Source organism: Crocuta crocuta, unplaced genomic scaffold (genome assembly GCF_008692635.1).
Source record: "Crocuta crocuta isolate KB4526 unplaced genomic scaffold, BGI_CrCroc_1.0 scaffold826, whole genome shotgun sequence".
In the NCBI taxonomy this organism is placed as follows: domain Eukaryota; kingdom Metazoa; phylum Chordata; class Mammalia; order Carnivora; family Hyaenidae; genus Crocuta; species Crocuta crocuta.
The window spans coordinates 46,626-64,892 of record NW_027529474.1 but is presented as its reverse complement, the minus strand read 5'-3'; the positions used below and the strand labels follow the sequence as shown (position 1 = coordinate 64,892).

Below are 18,267 nucleotides of genomic sequence, written 5' to 3'. Positions count from 1 at the left end.
TAGTCCATTGGGATGCAAATCCCTGCACTACCAAAAGCTGAGCCATTGAACAAATATTATAGGGTCATGGGTACAGAGAGCTTGACCTTTTTTTTTTTTTTGACATTTGTTTTTGAGAGAGAGAGAGAGATCATGTGTGAGTGGGAGAGGGGCAAAGAGGGAGACAGAGGATCCAAAGCAGGCTCATAGAGGGATCGAATGAGGGCTTGAACTCATGAAATGTGAGATCATGTCCTGAGCTGAAATCAAGAGTCAGCTGCTTAACCAACTGATCTACCCAGGCACCCCAGCTTGACCATTTTAATAATCAAACCTAACTGCCACATAGGTGAGCTCATCAACTACTACAAGAAATTATTGTGAGGGGGACTGAAAATACCATTCCATGGTGGCTGACTCAGCCTCTTCAAGTATGACTGGCAAAATATCAGGTCACCATAAGGCAATGGAGCAGTGCTACAAACAGCATCAGCTCAGACACAGACTGGGGGGCACACAAGGCCTGTCAACCTGTCTTTGTGGCAGGGTGGGCCTTGAAGGCACTTAGGCTTGAGGAGCAAAAATTCAGAGGCACCATGGGAAACACACATCATGCAGTACTGGAAGCCATAAGAACACAAAACTGAATGGTTATATGTGAAATTTTATTTTCAAATGTTTCATAGGTGATTTTGACTGTACGTATTTGTAATAAAACTATGGTCTTATTGCAAACTAAATTGTGTTTTACTTAAATGTGTTTTTTTAAAATAAAAAACCACATTTGCTAAAATATCTTGAGTCAAAGAAAGAAATTTCATTGAAGGGGACTGGGATAGGAGATATAGCCCCCTCCCCCAAAAAAAAGAAAAAAGAAAAACAAAACAAAACAGATGAACATTAGGGAAGGGAAACAAAAATAATATAAAAACAGGGAGAGGGGTAAAACATAAGAGACTCTTAAATATGGAGAACAAACAGAGGGTTGCTGGAGGGGTTGTGGGAGGGGGGGTGGGCTAAATGGGTGAGGGGCATTACATTAAGGAATCTACTCCTGAAACCAGTGTTGCACCATATGCTAACTAACTTGGATGTACATTTTAAAAATAAAATAATAAAAATAATTTAAAAAGAAGATATAAAATCCAGGAGATATAGTCATGCTAAAAAATCAATTATTGATGTCAAATAGTGACCAGAGAGGCATCTAATTGGAAGGCACTTTATCTGTTTGCACACCGCCTGTGAACGTGCATGAAGTTGCTGTAATCTTTACAACTTCCAGATTTGGTCAGGTGATAAGGAACAGAAAGTAATTTGTCTCTCATGTCAAGAAAAGGAAAAGGAAGCAGAAAAGTGATTAGTGTGCAGGGAAAGTTGACCTCTACTCTTGTACTCCACAAACAAAAAGCAATCACAGATAAGGGTGTATGTCTGTGTGCATGTGTATAAAGGTAGCACGCTGGAATAAGTCCAGGCCTTTTCAAGGCATGAGAGCCATGAGAGAAAGAATCAAAGTTTAAGCTGAAAACAGAAATTAAGGAAAGAGAAAGGATTCGTATTATTAACAAATAATGACAAGATAACTGAAATGTACATCTGCATTTGAATTTCTTTAAATGTTCTGGCTTGTAACATTTCTTAACAAATAGTAACAATTACAGATTAGTTCACATTAATACTTTGCTATTTTAAGTCATATCTCTAATGAAAAAAATCAGTGACGTAAAGAGATTGTGTGTTGTGATACATAACTTAATTTGTCTGTGTCTATGGAAAGCCAGGGATGAACCCATCCCATTATCTTGGTTCTTGAATATCAAAAATGCACTTAATGACCTGACATATTTTAATTTAATTTAATTTTTTTCTTAAATAGTTTATTGTCAAGTTGGTTTCCATATAACACCCAGTGCTCATCCCCACAAGTGCCCTCCTCCATGCCCACCACAGATCTTTACGCCTCTTCCAAATTCCAAATCTGCTAACACACCTCTCCACCTGGATGTCCTACCAGGACTAGCTGACAAATCCAGTGTTCTTTGTTTTCCTTCCAGCCTGTCCCTCTTCCAACGCTCCCTGCCTTGTTCCAGGCCTTTAGCCACAGCCATTGTCTCTCTCTGTTCTCTCAAAGATCCCCCATTTAGGGTGCCTGGGTGGCTCAGTCAGCTGAGCTTCTGGCTGTTGATTTTGGCTCAGGTCATGATCCCAGGGTTGTGGGATCGAGCCCCACATTGGGCTTTGTGCTGAGCATGGAGCCTGCTTAGGATTCTCTCTCTCTCTCTCTCTGCCCCCTTTTCCTGCTCTCTCTCTTTAAAATAAAAAAAAAAAATGAACCCCCCCCCCCATTTAGTCACTCCATCAAATCTGTCCCTTCCTCTTCACCTAGTTAAGGTCCCAGGCTCTCTCCCTTGGACTTAGTTAAGAGTCTCATTGCTTTGAACCTCCATATTCCAGTCTACTCTCTACCTTCTCCTGGGATTACCTTTTGATCTTTGGGGACTTCTATTTGCCTTTATGATGTGACCTAAACTCCCTCAGAAGACCCCACACTCTCGCATCACTGCCCCCCCGCTTCTCCTCCCCCTTCCTGAACTCGGGCCACACTGCTGTCCTTCTTTCCCTGGACATGCTTTGTCTTTGCTCAGGCCTCTGACTGGAATGTTCTTTTCTCAAGTCCCTGCAAACCCTTCCCCATGCTTCCTCTTTAAAGCTCTTCTGGAGCCCTGCCTTGGCAGAATTCATCTCCCTGTCCTCTGTACTACTGTGGCACTTAGTTCTCACTTGGGTGAAGCACTTATCACATTATGTTAAAGTTGCTGATGGGTCTGTCTTACCAATCAGATTATGAGCTCCTTTAGGGCATGAATTGGCTCTCAAATCTCTCTCTATTGAAAGCCCCTAGCAGAGGGGCTAGCAAATGGAAGGTGGTTAGACAATCCTAATTAAGTTAAGTGTTATTTCTTCAGGCCCTCAAACCAGGAATTACCTGGTGACAACTCACTCAAATTGAGGGCTGGTAAGGAGGAAAGAGACACTCATAAGTAGACACATGAAATCTGAGAACCATAATAAAAAAGTTCCTTTCTCAAATTTAATGGAAAATCTGGGAGAAAAATAGATAAATGAAATCTGGGAGCTGTCTTTTACAAACATAAAGGCTATTGACATAATAATATACTATGTATATTTTTGTAAGCTCATAAAAACAGCCATCGTTAGTGTTTTAAATTTAGAAAATGTTAAGAAGCTTGAAAATTCATGAAGTGAATGAACGTATATATACAGGGGACATTACAGGTATACTATTTGCTGAAGTATTATTTATACAAAGAAAACTGCATAAATCAGAAGTGTACAGCTTGATGAATTTTTGCCAAGAGAATATAGCCATATAACCAATATTCAGATCAAGAAATGGAACATTCCTAGGCCCCCAGGACCCCTTGTGCCCTTCTGCAATCATTGCCCTTTCCCTCAAGGATAACCATTAGCCTGACTTTTAACACGATGAACCTGTTTTGCCTGTTTTGATTCTTTGTGTAAACGGAATTATACAGTATACATACATTACAATGTATACAGTATAACACATTGCAATGTGTTCTGTTTGACTTCCTTCACTTAAGATTATTTTGTGACATTCAACCGTATTGTGAGTAGGAACATTATTTTATTTTGGCCAAGAATTATTTGAAGTAGCTATGGAACTAGAAGTCAACATAAAAAGGGGTGCCTGGGTGGCTTAGTCGGTTAAGCGTCCGACTTTCGCTTGGGTCATGATCTCGCGGTTCGTGGGTTCCAGCCCCGCGTCGGGCTCTGTGCTGACTGCCAGCTCAGAGCCTGGAGCCTGTTTCAATCTGTGACTCCCTCTCTCTCTGACCCTCCCCTGCTCACGCTGTCTCTCTCTCTCTCTCCTAGAAATAAATAAAAAAACATTTTTAAAAATTAAAAAAAAAAGTCAACATAAAAAAAAATCTGCAAACACCACAAATACATGGAGGTTAAATAACATGCTACTAAATAATGAATGGGGGATGTCTATCCACCAAGAAGTTCTAACAATTGTAAATATTTATGCCCCCAACCGAAATATATAAATGAATTAATAACAAACATAAAGAAACTCATTGATAATAGTATAATAATACCATCAATACCACATGATCATTTTTGAAATCAGTCTAACTTCCTGCAATCTAGAAAAGTTTTTGCATGTGTTGGTGCTTCATGTTTGACATTTTCATAAAAAATTTAAAACTAAGATCCGAATAAAATTTTCCTATTTCACATGTCCTGACCACAGGCTTGCTGAAGTAGGTGAGAAGAAAAATGGAAGGTTTGCCTCCATATTGTGGAAGCAATGGTAGAATGAATTTCAGGCTGAATTTGTAAAACAATTTGAAAGCCTATGCCCAGCACCTGGCAAGCTGTATTATTGTATATCATATATATTCATCCCACAGTGCAACTACCCTACCTTCCAACTTTACCTCTTCTCCTATGAACACATACCTTGGGGATTGAAGAAACCAGTCATCCAAAATACGTTGGGCCTCCCCTCAAATATCCAAGTAGAAAACTGGGCATTTCTTTCCAGAAGTTCTGTAAACCAGAAGCCCAGTGTGGATGAATCCCAGGACACTCTTTTCCAGATATGAGGTATGCGAGCATCATACATGTTGTCCAGGGCATCTCTCAAATTCTGAAAAAACGCAAAGTTAAGATAAAAGAATAAGAAAAATCAGCAAAAGAGGGAAATGACAATTGAGAAATGACAATTAGCTCACCTCACTCATAATAATTGTTCCTTCAATGGCCAGTTTTAGATCATTCAAGCTACTGCGAAGTATTGAGATCACTTTTTGCATTCTGTCAATTTCTTGTCTAAGAAATATGTTCATTGAATTAAGATGTCCCATCTTTATCAAACGAGCCTTCACCTTAAGAAAAAAAGCATACAAGAAAGGAATTTTTAGACTTTTTTTTTTTTTATCATCTGTTACTTCTCTTCCAACGACTGCTCCTTTCTCTGTTCTTTTTCTTCCTCTGGATATATCTCTACCAAATGGATTCTAAAATATCTTTTGCAGAAACAAGCTTGCCATTAAATTCCCCATTTGCTGGGCCTCAAAAACTACTGTTCAACTAAAATGATTTTTATTTCCTACTGATTGTACTTAGTTGATAATTGGAAATGTACTTTAAAAAACTGAAATAGAATTGTACCTTTCTTTCCCTTTCAAATGATTAAGTACTAAGTGTCAATTAAATATTCCTTTGCAATCTAACCTTTATAAGAGTACAGTTTGGAATATTTTTTTTATAATGCTTACAGAGTCGTTATTAGAAATGTCACAGAAAGTTAATATGGCCCAAATCTTTACAGAGCAGTTACCAATGAGTGATTGGTTGACGTTTTCTAAGATCATTGTTGCCCTGGCTAACGCGACTAAAGAGAGCCTTTCCTAATCTAATCAATAAAAATATTTGACTTTGTGGGAAAGCCATTAAGCACCTGTCATTTGTTATTTTGGGGGTATATCATGTATTGACCATTTTGAAGAGATCAATATAAAAGCATCTGGTTATGGGAATAATGAAATATAACAATTATTGGAAAATAAGCTAATATATATATATATATACACATTTTAATTTAGTGACCTATGCCCAAGAAAAGATTGACTATGAGTCCTGGCAAGAGGTCACATAGAGATCTGAACTTTCTGCTGGCCACAAGTGAAAAGATGCCCGTACAGGAGGTGTAAGGATAGGCACATGAAGTGGGAGAGAATTTAGAGTGATGTACAGTCCACAGAATCACCAGAAAGCCAGTCAACTGTAGGGTTCTCTGCTGGAGATGCCCACTGCCCCGTCTTGAGTCATGGAATGTTAGAGATGGTGGCCTTCAAGGTCATCTGTTCCATCCTTCTCATTTGACATGCTAGGTTTGCCAGCATGGGTCTAAAGTGTCCCACTCAGCAAAGGATACCTCTGCTTTCCTGTAGCTGGGCCACTTCTGGTGGATGTGGGAAGGGATGAAAAGGGGAAGCACAAACTCAGGGAAGCAGTGATATCAACCAACCTGGGAATATCTGGGCAGGCAGAGCAAATGATATTGAAATCCCAGTCAAACATGCCAGTGGAGGTCCCCAACCCAGTCACCACACCAACCTTCGGGTATTCTCTTAAATTTCTGGTTCTAGAACTTCTATTTTTGCAGGTTCCACTACCTCATTCTCATCTTGAGCCCGTCAGCCTCCAGTGGCTGAAGAGCATATGTATTACCCTCTTTAAATCATGACTACTCTGTAGAAATTCACACTGAAGGAGAAAGGAAATTATGGAAATACTTTTGCAACCCCCACATGTGGGAAATTAAGCCCAGGTATTGGCTACAATGTCAAATCAATAGCCCAGGTAGGTATTTTTTAGTATGCTAACAGCCTCAAACATATTGCCTTACCCTACTTACAGTTTTAAAGGAGAAACTTCTTTTGCAATAGAGGCATGCTTAGGAAAAACTTAACTCTTGAAAATCTAATTTTAGTACTGATTTTATTTTGAGTATGGTTATTGTTCCAGCCCAAAATTATCTTTTTATTAATAAGATGAAAGATTTGCTGCAGTCTTACATAGGATTTTCATTATATTTCTAGGACCAGGTAGTCTCTTCAGTAACATGGCTCCATTTTTACTATGAAAGTCAATAGTATAATTATATTTCAATTTACAAAATTCACTTTACAGCCACATTTTCAAGAATGCAGCTCTCTCTTCTGTAAAATAAAAGACACTAAAAGGTAAGTGATCTTGAAAGAGGAAGCAGTTTTAGATGCCTCAGTACAAACTCTTTCCCATTTAGCAACCCACTTAGTGACATCCCTCACACTCAGAATGGATACTGCCAGAATGGAGAACTTGGAAGAGTGCCCCCAACCAACCCTGGACAGCTCAAATTATCCCAAGATCTTGAAGTCTCCTCTGGTCTACCAGCTTGTGGCCTAGGCATCCAGAGTGAGTTTTATTTCACTTTCACATGCCAGTTTTAAAAATCTTTGAAGGCAGTTTTTATGCCCCATCTGCCTTCTGAAGATCACTTACAATGGACCATTAAAAGTATGTACTTATATTGTATCCATTAAAAAAATTTTCCTTCCATTACTATAACTATCTCTATGTAAAGCAACTGATTTTAGTATCTTGGTCAAATGTCTTGGTACTTATCTACATAATGTAAACAAGACTGTTTTAAGAGTCAATAAAATGTTTTTTTTTTAAAATGTTTGGGGATACTCACTCTAATGGGAAGCCTGTAGCTTAAGGAGCCTAAGGGCTCCCAGTTGACAAGTTTATTTTTCCCAGACTTGAGGAAGCAGGACAGAGTAGACACAAGACCACAGTTAAACTAGTACCAGGGTATTAGCCTCTCACTTCTTGGTTGAAGAGCTAAACTTGACTCAATTCCATCTGGGACTCAGGTGACACTCTGCCCATCAGCAGTGAGGACTGGATGCTGAGAACAGCAGAGAGGAAGCCATGGATGGTCATAGGACATAACCCTGTCTTCTTGTGTGAAGAAGACCAAGCTGGAGGAACTTTCACAGACCTTTCAACCACCCAGAAAGTTCACTACAACTAAAGAAGCTTTTTTTTTTTAGATCAGCAGTTCTCAAAGAGTGACCTGGGAACCCTGGAGGCCCTGAGATCCTTTCAGGGGTCCACAAAGTTAAGCTTTTCAGTTAAACCAGGACATCATTTGACCTTTTGACTCTTCCTCTCTTAGGAGTATACAGTGATGTTTTCCAGAGGTACATGACGTGTGGTATCACAACCATGTGGATATGAAAATCCACCCGCCTTCTATTAAATGAGGCATTATGGAGATTTGCAAAAATGTAAAACAATTTTACTATTCTCAATGAATATTTTGTCTTGGAAAACGTACTTATTTTTTTTATGTTTATTTTATGAGAGAGAGAAAGGAGAGAGAGAGAGAGAGAGAAAGCATGAGCATGGGAGAGGCAGACAGAGAGGGAGAGAGAATCCTAAGCAGGCTCCACACCATCAGTGCAGAGCCCTATGTGGGGTTCGAACTCACAAACCATGAGATCATGACCTCAGCTGAAATCAAGAGTTGGATGCTTAACCGACTGAGCCACTCAGGGTCCCCCATACTTACTTTTTAATAAAAATATTATTTATATTAACATGTAATGAGTTTTATTACTGTTATTTAACAATAAATTAATATATATTTTTGAAAATGTCTCCATTTAAATTCCTAATATGTTAAATACCAGTGGTTATAACTCACATTAACAAAAGCTACTTGGGGTCCTCAATCAGTTTGTAAAGGGTCTTGAGATTTACAAATATTTGAGAAAAACTGATTTTGATTAATAAGCAAACAAATGGGCTGTTCAAGAATTAGAAAATTATTTCCATCTACACTGGGAGTGAATTCATTTAAATGGCTTGCTTTCCTATTATCTTACTGGGAGGATTGTGAGACTAGAAAGGACAAAAACAAGAGGTATGTTTAAAGAATGGACAAAGCCTAGAGAGGAAAGATATCTGGGGATCAAAAGACACAGAGATCCAAAGATGGGAGAAGAGTAGAGAAAAAAGGTGATTGAAAGAGAAAGTGGAATAGGGGGGAACAAAGTAAAGTACAGATCATAGTTTGCAAGATGCTGGAGAAGGGGCAAGGAAGAGAAGGTCACAAGGTTAAAAGAAAGAGTTGCAAAGGAAGAGGAAATGAGCAGAGAGGGAGATCCCAGGATCTCCCTCAACTTTGTGGAACCCAAAGATAGCCCTGTACACACCAGGGGGGAAAGGGAGGGGCTTACCTCATGAGGAATGTAATCAGGAGGCAGTTTGCTCAGCATATCTTCAGATAATCTATAAACAATGGCTTCCCGGGTCTCTCCCACTCCCCCTCCACTCTCTTTGGGTTGAATGTTGGTAATTGTTTCAAGAACAGCAGAAGCAGTGTTACTCTGATACCTGATAAAAGAATGACCTGTTCAGAATGTAGCAGGAAACTGTACATTCAGAGATAATTATTAAAGCTAAAGTGAACTGATGCAATCACTTCAAGCCAGACAGAGAAAAAGGAGGGGGGCGGAAAAGAAACTTTACCATCAACCCACAGGAATGAAAAAAATAGAGATTCATTCTGCCTTCTAACTACTGCCTGATAACAAGACATAGAGAACATTACAGAAGTGAAAGCCTCTCCATCTTCAGGGAAAGCGATTCCACAAATGTCCTTGGCATCCAAAGCAGTACTGTTCAATTTTGCTTGTCAGTAATCTGCAAACCTCATGCTGGACAATCAACACACCTCCTTTTATTCTCTCCCACTTAAAGACTGTTCACAAGAATCTATAATTATATGGCAATTTGTTAGAGCAAAGAGAATCACTCATATTTCCTCTGTGGATTACAAATTATTAAAATTTCTTTGCTTTTTTCTGTTTTGTTTTCCCACTTTCCCACTGGTTTTATGATTTCCAGAGCAATCTATTGGCATCCATCTGCTCCACCTGTCTAAAATTCCCACCCATCTTTAAAATCCATGTATCCAAATAAAGATTTACTATGTACCAGGCACTGAGCTAGGTGCTAGAATATGGTGGTGGACCGGTTCCTTCCTTTCTCTGTATAGTGGAAGAGGGGTGTATTTGTCAATACCACTGTAATACCTGATGTGGAGGAACAGAATAGGATGCTTTAAAAGAAAATAGTCTGTCTTTGTCTCTCCCTTGCTTTTTTTCTCTCTATATCTCTTCTAGGTCAACCAGATGCTCTAAAGGGCACAAACCTAGTTTTTGTCTTGAAATGTCTGGGTCTAGACACACAGATGGTGTGTGTGCATGAGTGTGAGAGTCAGTAAATACTTAATCCCCTATTACTGTATTGCATTGTACTATTGCTGCATTGCAGTCAATTTTTCCCTTTTGATCTGCTAGTATTTGCTTTGTATATTTAGGTTCTGCTAAGTTGGGTGCACAAATATTTAGCAATGTTATATCTACTTGTCGAATTGGCCCCTTTATCATTATGTAATGGCCATATTTATCTTTTATTACAGTCTTTGTTTAAAAGTTTATTTTGTCTGATATAACTACCCAAGTTTTCTTTCAGTTTCCACTTGCATAAAACATCACTTTTTGTTCCTTCACTTGCAGTCTGTGTGTGTCCTTTCATTTGAAGTGAATCTTTTACAGGCAGCATATAGATGGGTCTTTTTAAAAAATCCATTCAGCTACTCTATGTCTTTTGATTGGAGAATTTAGCCCATTTACATTTGAAGTACATATTGATAGTTATGAGTTTATTGCTATTTTGTTAATTGTTTTATAATTGTTTCATAGTTCTTTTCTGTTTCTTTTTTCTCCTGCTCTCTTCCCTTGTGATTTGATGACTTTCTATAGTGTTATCTTTAGATTCCTTTCCCATTATCTTTTGTGTATAGACTTTTTCTTTCTTACCATGAGGCTCACATATAACAGCCTATTAATATGAAAGTCTATTTTATGTTGACAGCAATAAGTAAATAGGTCTTTTTCACAGAAGACTGAGGTTGTGTTTTGGTCTGCTGTGTGTGCCATGACTTGTGGGGGGCAGCCCATTAAGAATTGTTCCTCTAATTGTTTCAGTCCTGTGGGACCCAGAAATGCAAGAGCCCCTGGCCACCAGAGCCAGACATGCAAGGAATGTCCTTGTGTGAGCTGCACATGTCTGCTGGCTTTAGCAGGGATATGGGAAAAAGTGGGGCTGGGGTGGCCTACCAGCTTTAGCAGGGCCACAGAGAGCACTTGGGTTGGGATACCACTACTGGCACTAGTAAGGCCAACCAGTGCCACCATCCCTAGCAAGGATCTCAACAGGTCCCGCCCCTCTAGCAGATGCCTTAAGATTAGCAGGTGAATCTCCTTCACATATGGTCTAAGTGCTTTCCAAACTGCTGCTTTTGCTCTGAATCAAGGGGTGAGTGAGTCTGCACATGAGCCCTGTTCTTTTTTTTAACAAATAGTTTATTGTCAGGTTGATTCCCATATAACACCCAGTGCTCATCCCGACAAGTGCCCTCCTCCATGTCCACCTCCTCCCTCCCCCCCACATCCATCAGTCCTCGGTTTGTTCTCAGCATTCAAGAGTCTCTCATGGTTTGCCTCTCTCCCTCTCCCCCACTATTTCTCCCCTTCTTCTCCCCCATGATCCTACGTTAAGTTCCTCCTAATCCTCCTATACGTCAAACATATGGTATTTGTCCTTCTCTGCCTGACTTATTTCACTCAGCATAACACCCTCAAGTCCCATCCGTGTTGCTACACATGGCCAGATTTCATTCTTTCTCATTGCCATGTAGTATTCCATCGTACAGATAAACCACATCTTCTTGATCCATTCGTCCGTTGATGGACACTTAGACATGAGCCCTGTTCTTAATTCCCTACAGCCTTTTGGGTCTTCTAGACATAAGCCCCATTGGTTTTCAAAGCCAGCAATTTTGGGGGTTTGTCTCTTTGGTACAGGTCCCCAGTGGCTGGAATACCTGATGTGGGGCACAAACACCTTAGTTCCCAAGGAGAATCTCTGTATTTATGAGATCCCTCCTAATTATGCATCACTGTGCCAGGGGTGGGGGTTTGGGTGAGACAACACCTCTGCCTCTCCTACTCATCTTGATGTAGCCCTTTCATGCTTCATTGTGGAGCAGCTACTCAGTATTCAGGTCTTTTTAAAGAAGGAATTGCTTCATATGTAGCTTTAGATTTGGTGTCTCTGTGGGAGGAAGTTAGTTCAGGATCTTCCTATGCTACTATCTTGAACTGCCTCTTCCTTTGAATTCTATCTATCTATCTATCTATCTATCTATCTATCTATCTATCTATCTATCAACTAAAGAAAGAGAGAGAGCAGGGAAGGAGCAGAGAGAGGGAGAGAGAATCCCAAGCAGGTTCCATGCAGACCTAACACAGGACTCAATCCCATGAACCTGGGATCATGACCTGAGTCAATAAGAGTCAGACACTCAACTGACTGAACCACCCAGGTGCCCCAGCTTAATACTTCTTAATTCACTAGGTTTGTTGCATTAATCAACATTCATTCATATCACCTATGTGATTTTAAAAATCTCAAGCCAAAAATTTATTTAAGGCATTTTTAGGAAGTTCTAAGTGGCAGCTGATAAAACCAAACACATACCTATCCTGGAATAATGTGCCTACAACGAGGTCTCAAAGAATTCAGCAGTTAATTTCCAACAAACATGAGTTGACAATTAAAAGTTAAAAAAAAAACATGAAGAAACAAAACAATGATTTTTATTCTGAGCAAGAGCCAGTAGAAACAATAGGAAGCAGAAATGAACCTGCAAAGATCACAGATAGTAAATTTTCAGATGCATGTTACAAAGATATTTTTACTATATCAGAGAATAAAAAAAGATAATTGATATTGCATGTATGTTAACTTGTATTTAAATAAAAATTTAAAAAGAAAAAAAGGATGATTTAAAATATAAGTATGAAACAGGAAACTCTAAACATGAATAGTATATTTGAAAAAGAACCAAATAAAACCTCTGGAAATCTACAAAATCTATTAAAATTGAAAACCTTTATTAGTTTTTTTATTGCTTCTATAACAGATTAGCACAAAACAAGAGGCTTAAAACAAAATAAATTTAAAAGAACATAAATTAATTATCTTATAATTCTTCAGTTAATAAGTCTGAAATCATTTTGTTATTGGTCTAAAATCATTGGTCTAAAATCAAATTGTCAGCATGGCTGAGTTCCTTTCTGTAGGCTATTGGGGAAGATCCATTTCCTTGTTTGTTTGAGTTGCTGGAAATAATTCACTTTCCTACTGACGTCCCCAGTTCCTTGCTAGCTGTCAGGTAAGGGTCCTTCCCAGCTTCTAGCGGTCATCTGCATTCTTTGGCTCATGGCCTCCTTCCTACATCTTCAAAGATCATAGTGGCAGATAAAATTCCTTTCTTGCTTTGAATCTTTCCCCCTGCTTCCATTTCATCTCTCTGACCCACTCTTCTGCCTCCATCTCCCACTTTTAAGGTTCATTTGATTAAATCAGGCCTTTGATAATCTACAATAAAATCCCCATCTCAAGGTCCTTACCCTTAAGAATATCTGCGAAATCCTTTGTGCCACATAAGGTAACATACATAGAGGTTCTGGATATTAGGATGTGGATGTCTTTGGGGTTCATTATTCTGCCCACCATAACAGTTAACAATGAGTCAAACAGCAGATTAGATTCAGCCAGACAAGGAATTAGGAAACTGGAAAATAGATCTGAAGACATTATCTAGAATGCTGCAGACAAGAAAACAAACAGGAAGTGTGAAAGAAAAGTTAAGAGACATAGCACAGAGTGAAAAATTCTAACATACATCTCAGGCAAGCTTCAGAAAGATAGAAGAGAGTGAATAAAATAGAGATAATAAGGGATAGAATAATGACTGGGAATTGATGAAACAGTTGAATCCTCAAGTTCAGGAAATTCAGTCCTCCTAAGTAGGATGAACAAACAAACAAATAAATAAATAGAAATCATATGTAGGCATATCATAATGAAACTGTAAAACACCCAAAACAAAGTGAATAGCTTAAAACCAACCAGAGAGAAAAAAAGATTATCTAGAAAGAAATGACTGATGGAGAATCATCAACAATAGCAATGGAAGCAAGAAGAAAATGGAATAGTGTGTTGCATATGTTAGGATAAAATAACTATAAAACAAGAATAAGAATTGTATACCAAGGAAAATTATTTTTCAAGAATGAACATAACACAAAAGATTTAAACAGACATTTCACTGAGAAACCTGTATTAGTGGCCAATAAACACATGAAAAGATGCTCTTTCTTTATTAGAAAAATTCAAATTAAAACCACGATGAGCTAGGACTTCAGACTTACAAGAATGGTTATAACAAAAGAGAGATAATAATAAGTGTTGGCAAGAATCAGAGAAATCTGAGGGTGCCTGGGTGTTTCAGTCGGTTGAGTGACCGACTTCGGCTCAGGTCATGATCTCACTGTTCGTGAGTTCGAGCCCCGCGTCAGGCTCTGTACTGACAGCTCAGCGTCTGGAGCCTGCTTCTGATTCTGTGTTTCCCTCTCTCTCTGCCACTCCCCTGCTCATGCTCTGTCTCTGTCTCTCACAAAAGTAAAATAAACATTAAAAAATTTTTTTTAATTAAAAGAAAAAAGAATCAGAGAAACTTGAATCCACATACACTGTTGGAGGGTATTTAAAATGGTGCAGTCACTTTGGAAAACAGTCCAGTAGTTTCTTAAAATGTTAAGAATAGATTAACTATATTATGTAATAATTATATTTCTAGTTACCTATTCAAGAGAAATGAAAAGACATAACTACACAAAGGTATGAATGCTCAACGCAGCAAAAAATGGATACCCAAATGTTTATCAACTTCTAAATAGATAAAGAAAATGTGGTATGTTCATATACTGGAATATTGTTTGACAATAAAAGCAATGAAGTACTGATACATGCTACAACATGGGTGAGCTTCAAAAACATTATACTAAGTGAAAGAATCCATCCATCAAAGACCACATAGCTTATGATTCCAGTTGGAGGAAATGTTCAGGAAGGCAAATCTATAGAGACAGAAAGTAAATTAGTAGTTGCCTAAGGCCGGGATGGTAGTGAGAATTGATTACAAATGGACATGAGGATTCTCTTGAGGTGTGATGGAAATATTCTAAAATTAGGTGGTGGTGATAGCCACACAAGTCTGTAAACTTAATAAAAATAATTGAACTGACCACTTAAAATGAATTAGTTTATGACAGACAAATCGTAAGTCAATAAGGCTTTTAAAAAATTTTTAAATTTTTTTTTTTTTACAAAAGAGGGCAAAATAAGACACTGAAGGAAATTCTAAAGGATATACTTCAGAAAAGATAATTATTCTGGTGGAAGGTTTCAGGTAGTAAAGACTGGGTCAATGCATGGGCAAATCTAAACAATCACTAGGGCATAAAACAATAATTATATTTTTAACTGTGGGTTTATTAAAAAAAAGATAAAATTAAAATAATGAAATGCCAGGAGGGGAGTAACTATAGTTAAAGTTACCTAAGAGATTTTTATTGAGAGGAGGGTAAAGATACTAATTTTAAACAATTTTTTAATGTTTATTTATTTTTGAGAAAGAGAGGGAAACGGAGTGCGATCAGGGGAGGGGTAGAGAGAGGGGGAGACACAGAATCCGAAGCAGGCTCCAGGCTCTGAGCTAGCTGTCAGCTCAGAGTCTGACACCAGGCTTGAACTCATGAACTGTGAGACCATGACCTGAGCCGAAGTCAGTTGCTTCACTGACTGAGCCACCCAGGCGCCCCAAGATACTAACTTTTATACTTAATTAATAATGGATATTAAATTTTCTAGAGTAACCAGTAAAAAAATAGAATACATAACTTCCAAACTAGCACAGAGGTAAAAGTAGAATGAAAAAAACTCATATTCAGCAAGAAATCAAAGACAAGGAAGATGGAGCAAAATATAGAAATGGTGGTGCAAAACAAACAACATCTTATATTTTACACACATGTTAGAAATATGCTTGTCCTGGTTTAACAGTTAATTAATTGGTTTCTTTAAAAAATAACAAGTGTACAAAGATGTGTATACAAGACTATTGGTAATAGTATTTGTAATAATAAATCCTGGTCCCTCTAACCATCTATACAGCCAGTAAAAGTGTGATGCAGCTCTGTATTCATTGGTAAGGTGAGGTTATTGAATTGGGATTACTGAATGAAATAGCATGGTACATTCTGTTTTATGGCTAATACTCCATTGTATATACATGCCTCATCAATCAATAGTCACTTAGGTTGTTTCTATATCTTGACTATTGTAAATAATGCTGCAATTAACATTATTACTCAGCCATAAAAAAGAATGAGATCTTGCCATTTGTGATTGACATGGATGGATCTACAGGGTATTATACTAAGTGAAAGAAGTCAGATGGAGAAAGACAAATGCCATATTTCACTTATATGTGGAATCTAAAACAAAACAAAACACAAGAGCAGAAACTGATGCATAAAAACAGAGAAGAAACTGGTGGTTGTCAGAGCAGAGGGGGTTGGGAGGATGAGCAAATTGGGTAAAGGGGAGTGGAAGGTACAGGTTTCCAGTTATGGAATAAATATGTCATGAGGATGAAAGGTATAGCATGTGAATATAGTCAATAGGATTGTAATAGCGTTGTATGGTGACAAACTGTAGCTATACTCGCGTTGTCAGATCACTATGTTATATACCTGGAACTATATATATGTATAGTATATACACATATATATGTATGTATGTATGTATATATATGTATATATATGTATAACATTGTGTGTCAATTATACTTCAATAAAAAAATAGCATGTTATAAAAACCTAATTTTCTGTTATTAACATTGAGCATATAAGCATAGAAAAGATCTGGAAGGGTATTTTGGTAGTGGGATTTTTATATGATGCGCATGCACTGTGATTATTACTTTCTGCTTTCTATCTTCTGTATTGTTTGTTTTTCTCAGAGAAAAAGTATGATTTTTTTTATAATAAAGAGTATTAAGAGCATTCTCATTTTGAAAATGAGAAAAAATAAGCCCTAGATGCAAAGCCCACCAAGAACTCGACAGAGATGAATCAGTGACAAATGTTTGAAGTTCATTGAAACACATCTTAAAAATCCCTAGTAATCTTTGTGCCCCACCAGAAAGGCCCCCTTCTACCTTTCCTCACAGCAAATGGAAAGAAAGAATCACACCTTTCTCTTTTTCAGCTCTAGCCTGAATTCTGCAAATTTTCTCACTAAGTAGCTACTGCTAAAATTACTCAGCCTTCTTTGTTTATGAAAAAGACACATTTTGTGTCAACAGAGGGAATTCTATTCAGCTAGCCTTTAATTCAATTAAGAAATCAGCTGAAGATAATAGCAGGGGACTTTAATACTCCGCTTATACCAATGGATAGGTCAACCAGACAGAAAATCACTAAAGAAANATAATAAACTATTTGTAAAAAAAAAATAAAAAAAATAAAAAAATCAGCTGAAGAGTAGAAGAGAGGCTATGTCTTCAGAATTAAAAAAAATTTTTTTTAATGTTTATTTATTTTTGAGAGAGGGAGAGAAAGACAGAGAGACAGAGTGTGAGCGGGAGAGGAGCAGAGAGAGAAATGCATGATCTGAAGCAAGCCCCAGGCTCTGAGCTGTCAGCACAAAGCCCAATGAGGGGCTCGGCCTCATGGACCATCAGATCATGACCTGAGCCAAGGTCAGATGCTCAACTGACTGAGCCACCCAGGTGCTGCAAGAATTTTCCTTTGATTAGCAGGTAGAATACTGCATCTGACCCCAAATGTGCATATCCAAATAACTGCATCCTTTCCAAAAGTCGTGGCTAAGGTAAATACATCTGCCACTATGCTCTACGAGCTGGACTTTCAGTCAGATACAGTGACTATGAGGGTCCTTTGTCAAACCCAGTGAAATGTTTGTAACCCAACCAGAGTTGGGGTATTAACTCCATATTACCTTTCAACATAGGAGTTTCACAATAAGGGCCAATAAGGTTAAAGCTGATGTTTAATAAAATTAAGTGAAAATTGATTTTGTATAATTGTATACAGAATTTTAAACTTATGTTTTTATTATTTTTTGCATCAGCACTTCTACTCAGCTGTTGGGGTTTTAGAATATCTCCCCAAAGACATTCATTTAAAAAGTTGAAAGATGACCAAACCAGGCACACACATTAGTGAACATATACACAGGTAACGAAACATCCTAGTAAAATGGGACAGAAGACACTTGCAACTCATTCCTGACTTTTGAAGTATCGTGCTATCCCAGGTTTTAAGAATCATATGAAGTATAATAAAGACACAAATAACTCTTAAGGGGAAAACCTATGAAAATAGCTGATGTGACAACAAAATGAAGTCATCAAAAGTCAAGGATCCACATGTACACAGTTCTCAGAAATGTAAATTTTTATGTGATTTATATTGTAGCATTAGATCTTATTCTAGCATTAGATACAGTAAAGGTAGACAGTGTGCAGATTGCTGTCTAAGTATCACTGTAGTTGTCCTACTGAGGGCTGTGAAACTCCAGGTAAGTCTGGGTAATATGAAACCTTTGACTTTATCATAATCTCCACATATCCACATTTCCGCTGACTCCCAGGGCTCCCTGGTAGTT

At 38.0% G+C, this 18,267-nt stretch overlaps 1 protein-coding gene across 1 annotated transcript in view; it reads right to left on the bottom strand.

The window, feature by feature from the left end:
• Positions 1 to 18,267, bottom strand: part of LOC144228891 (dynein axonemal heavy chain 8-like) — a gene marked incomplete at its 5' end in the record, with an annotated part of 73,107 nt that overhangs the window by 8,661 nt on the left and 46,179 nt on the right. The window contains 3 exons of the mRNA XM_077760792.1: positions 4,495 to 4,684; positions 4,770 to 4,922; positions 8,835 to 8,991. Of these exons, the coding sequence (XP_077616918.1) occupies positions 4,495 to 4,684; positions 4,770 to 4,922; positions 8,835 to 8,991 (500 nt within the window). The remainder of the gene's footprint in view (positions 1 to 4,494; positions 4,685 to 4,769; positions 4,923 to 8,834; positions 8,992 to 18,267) is intronic.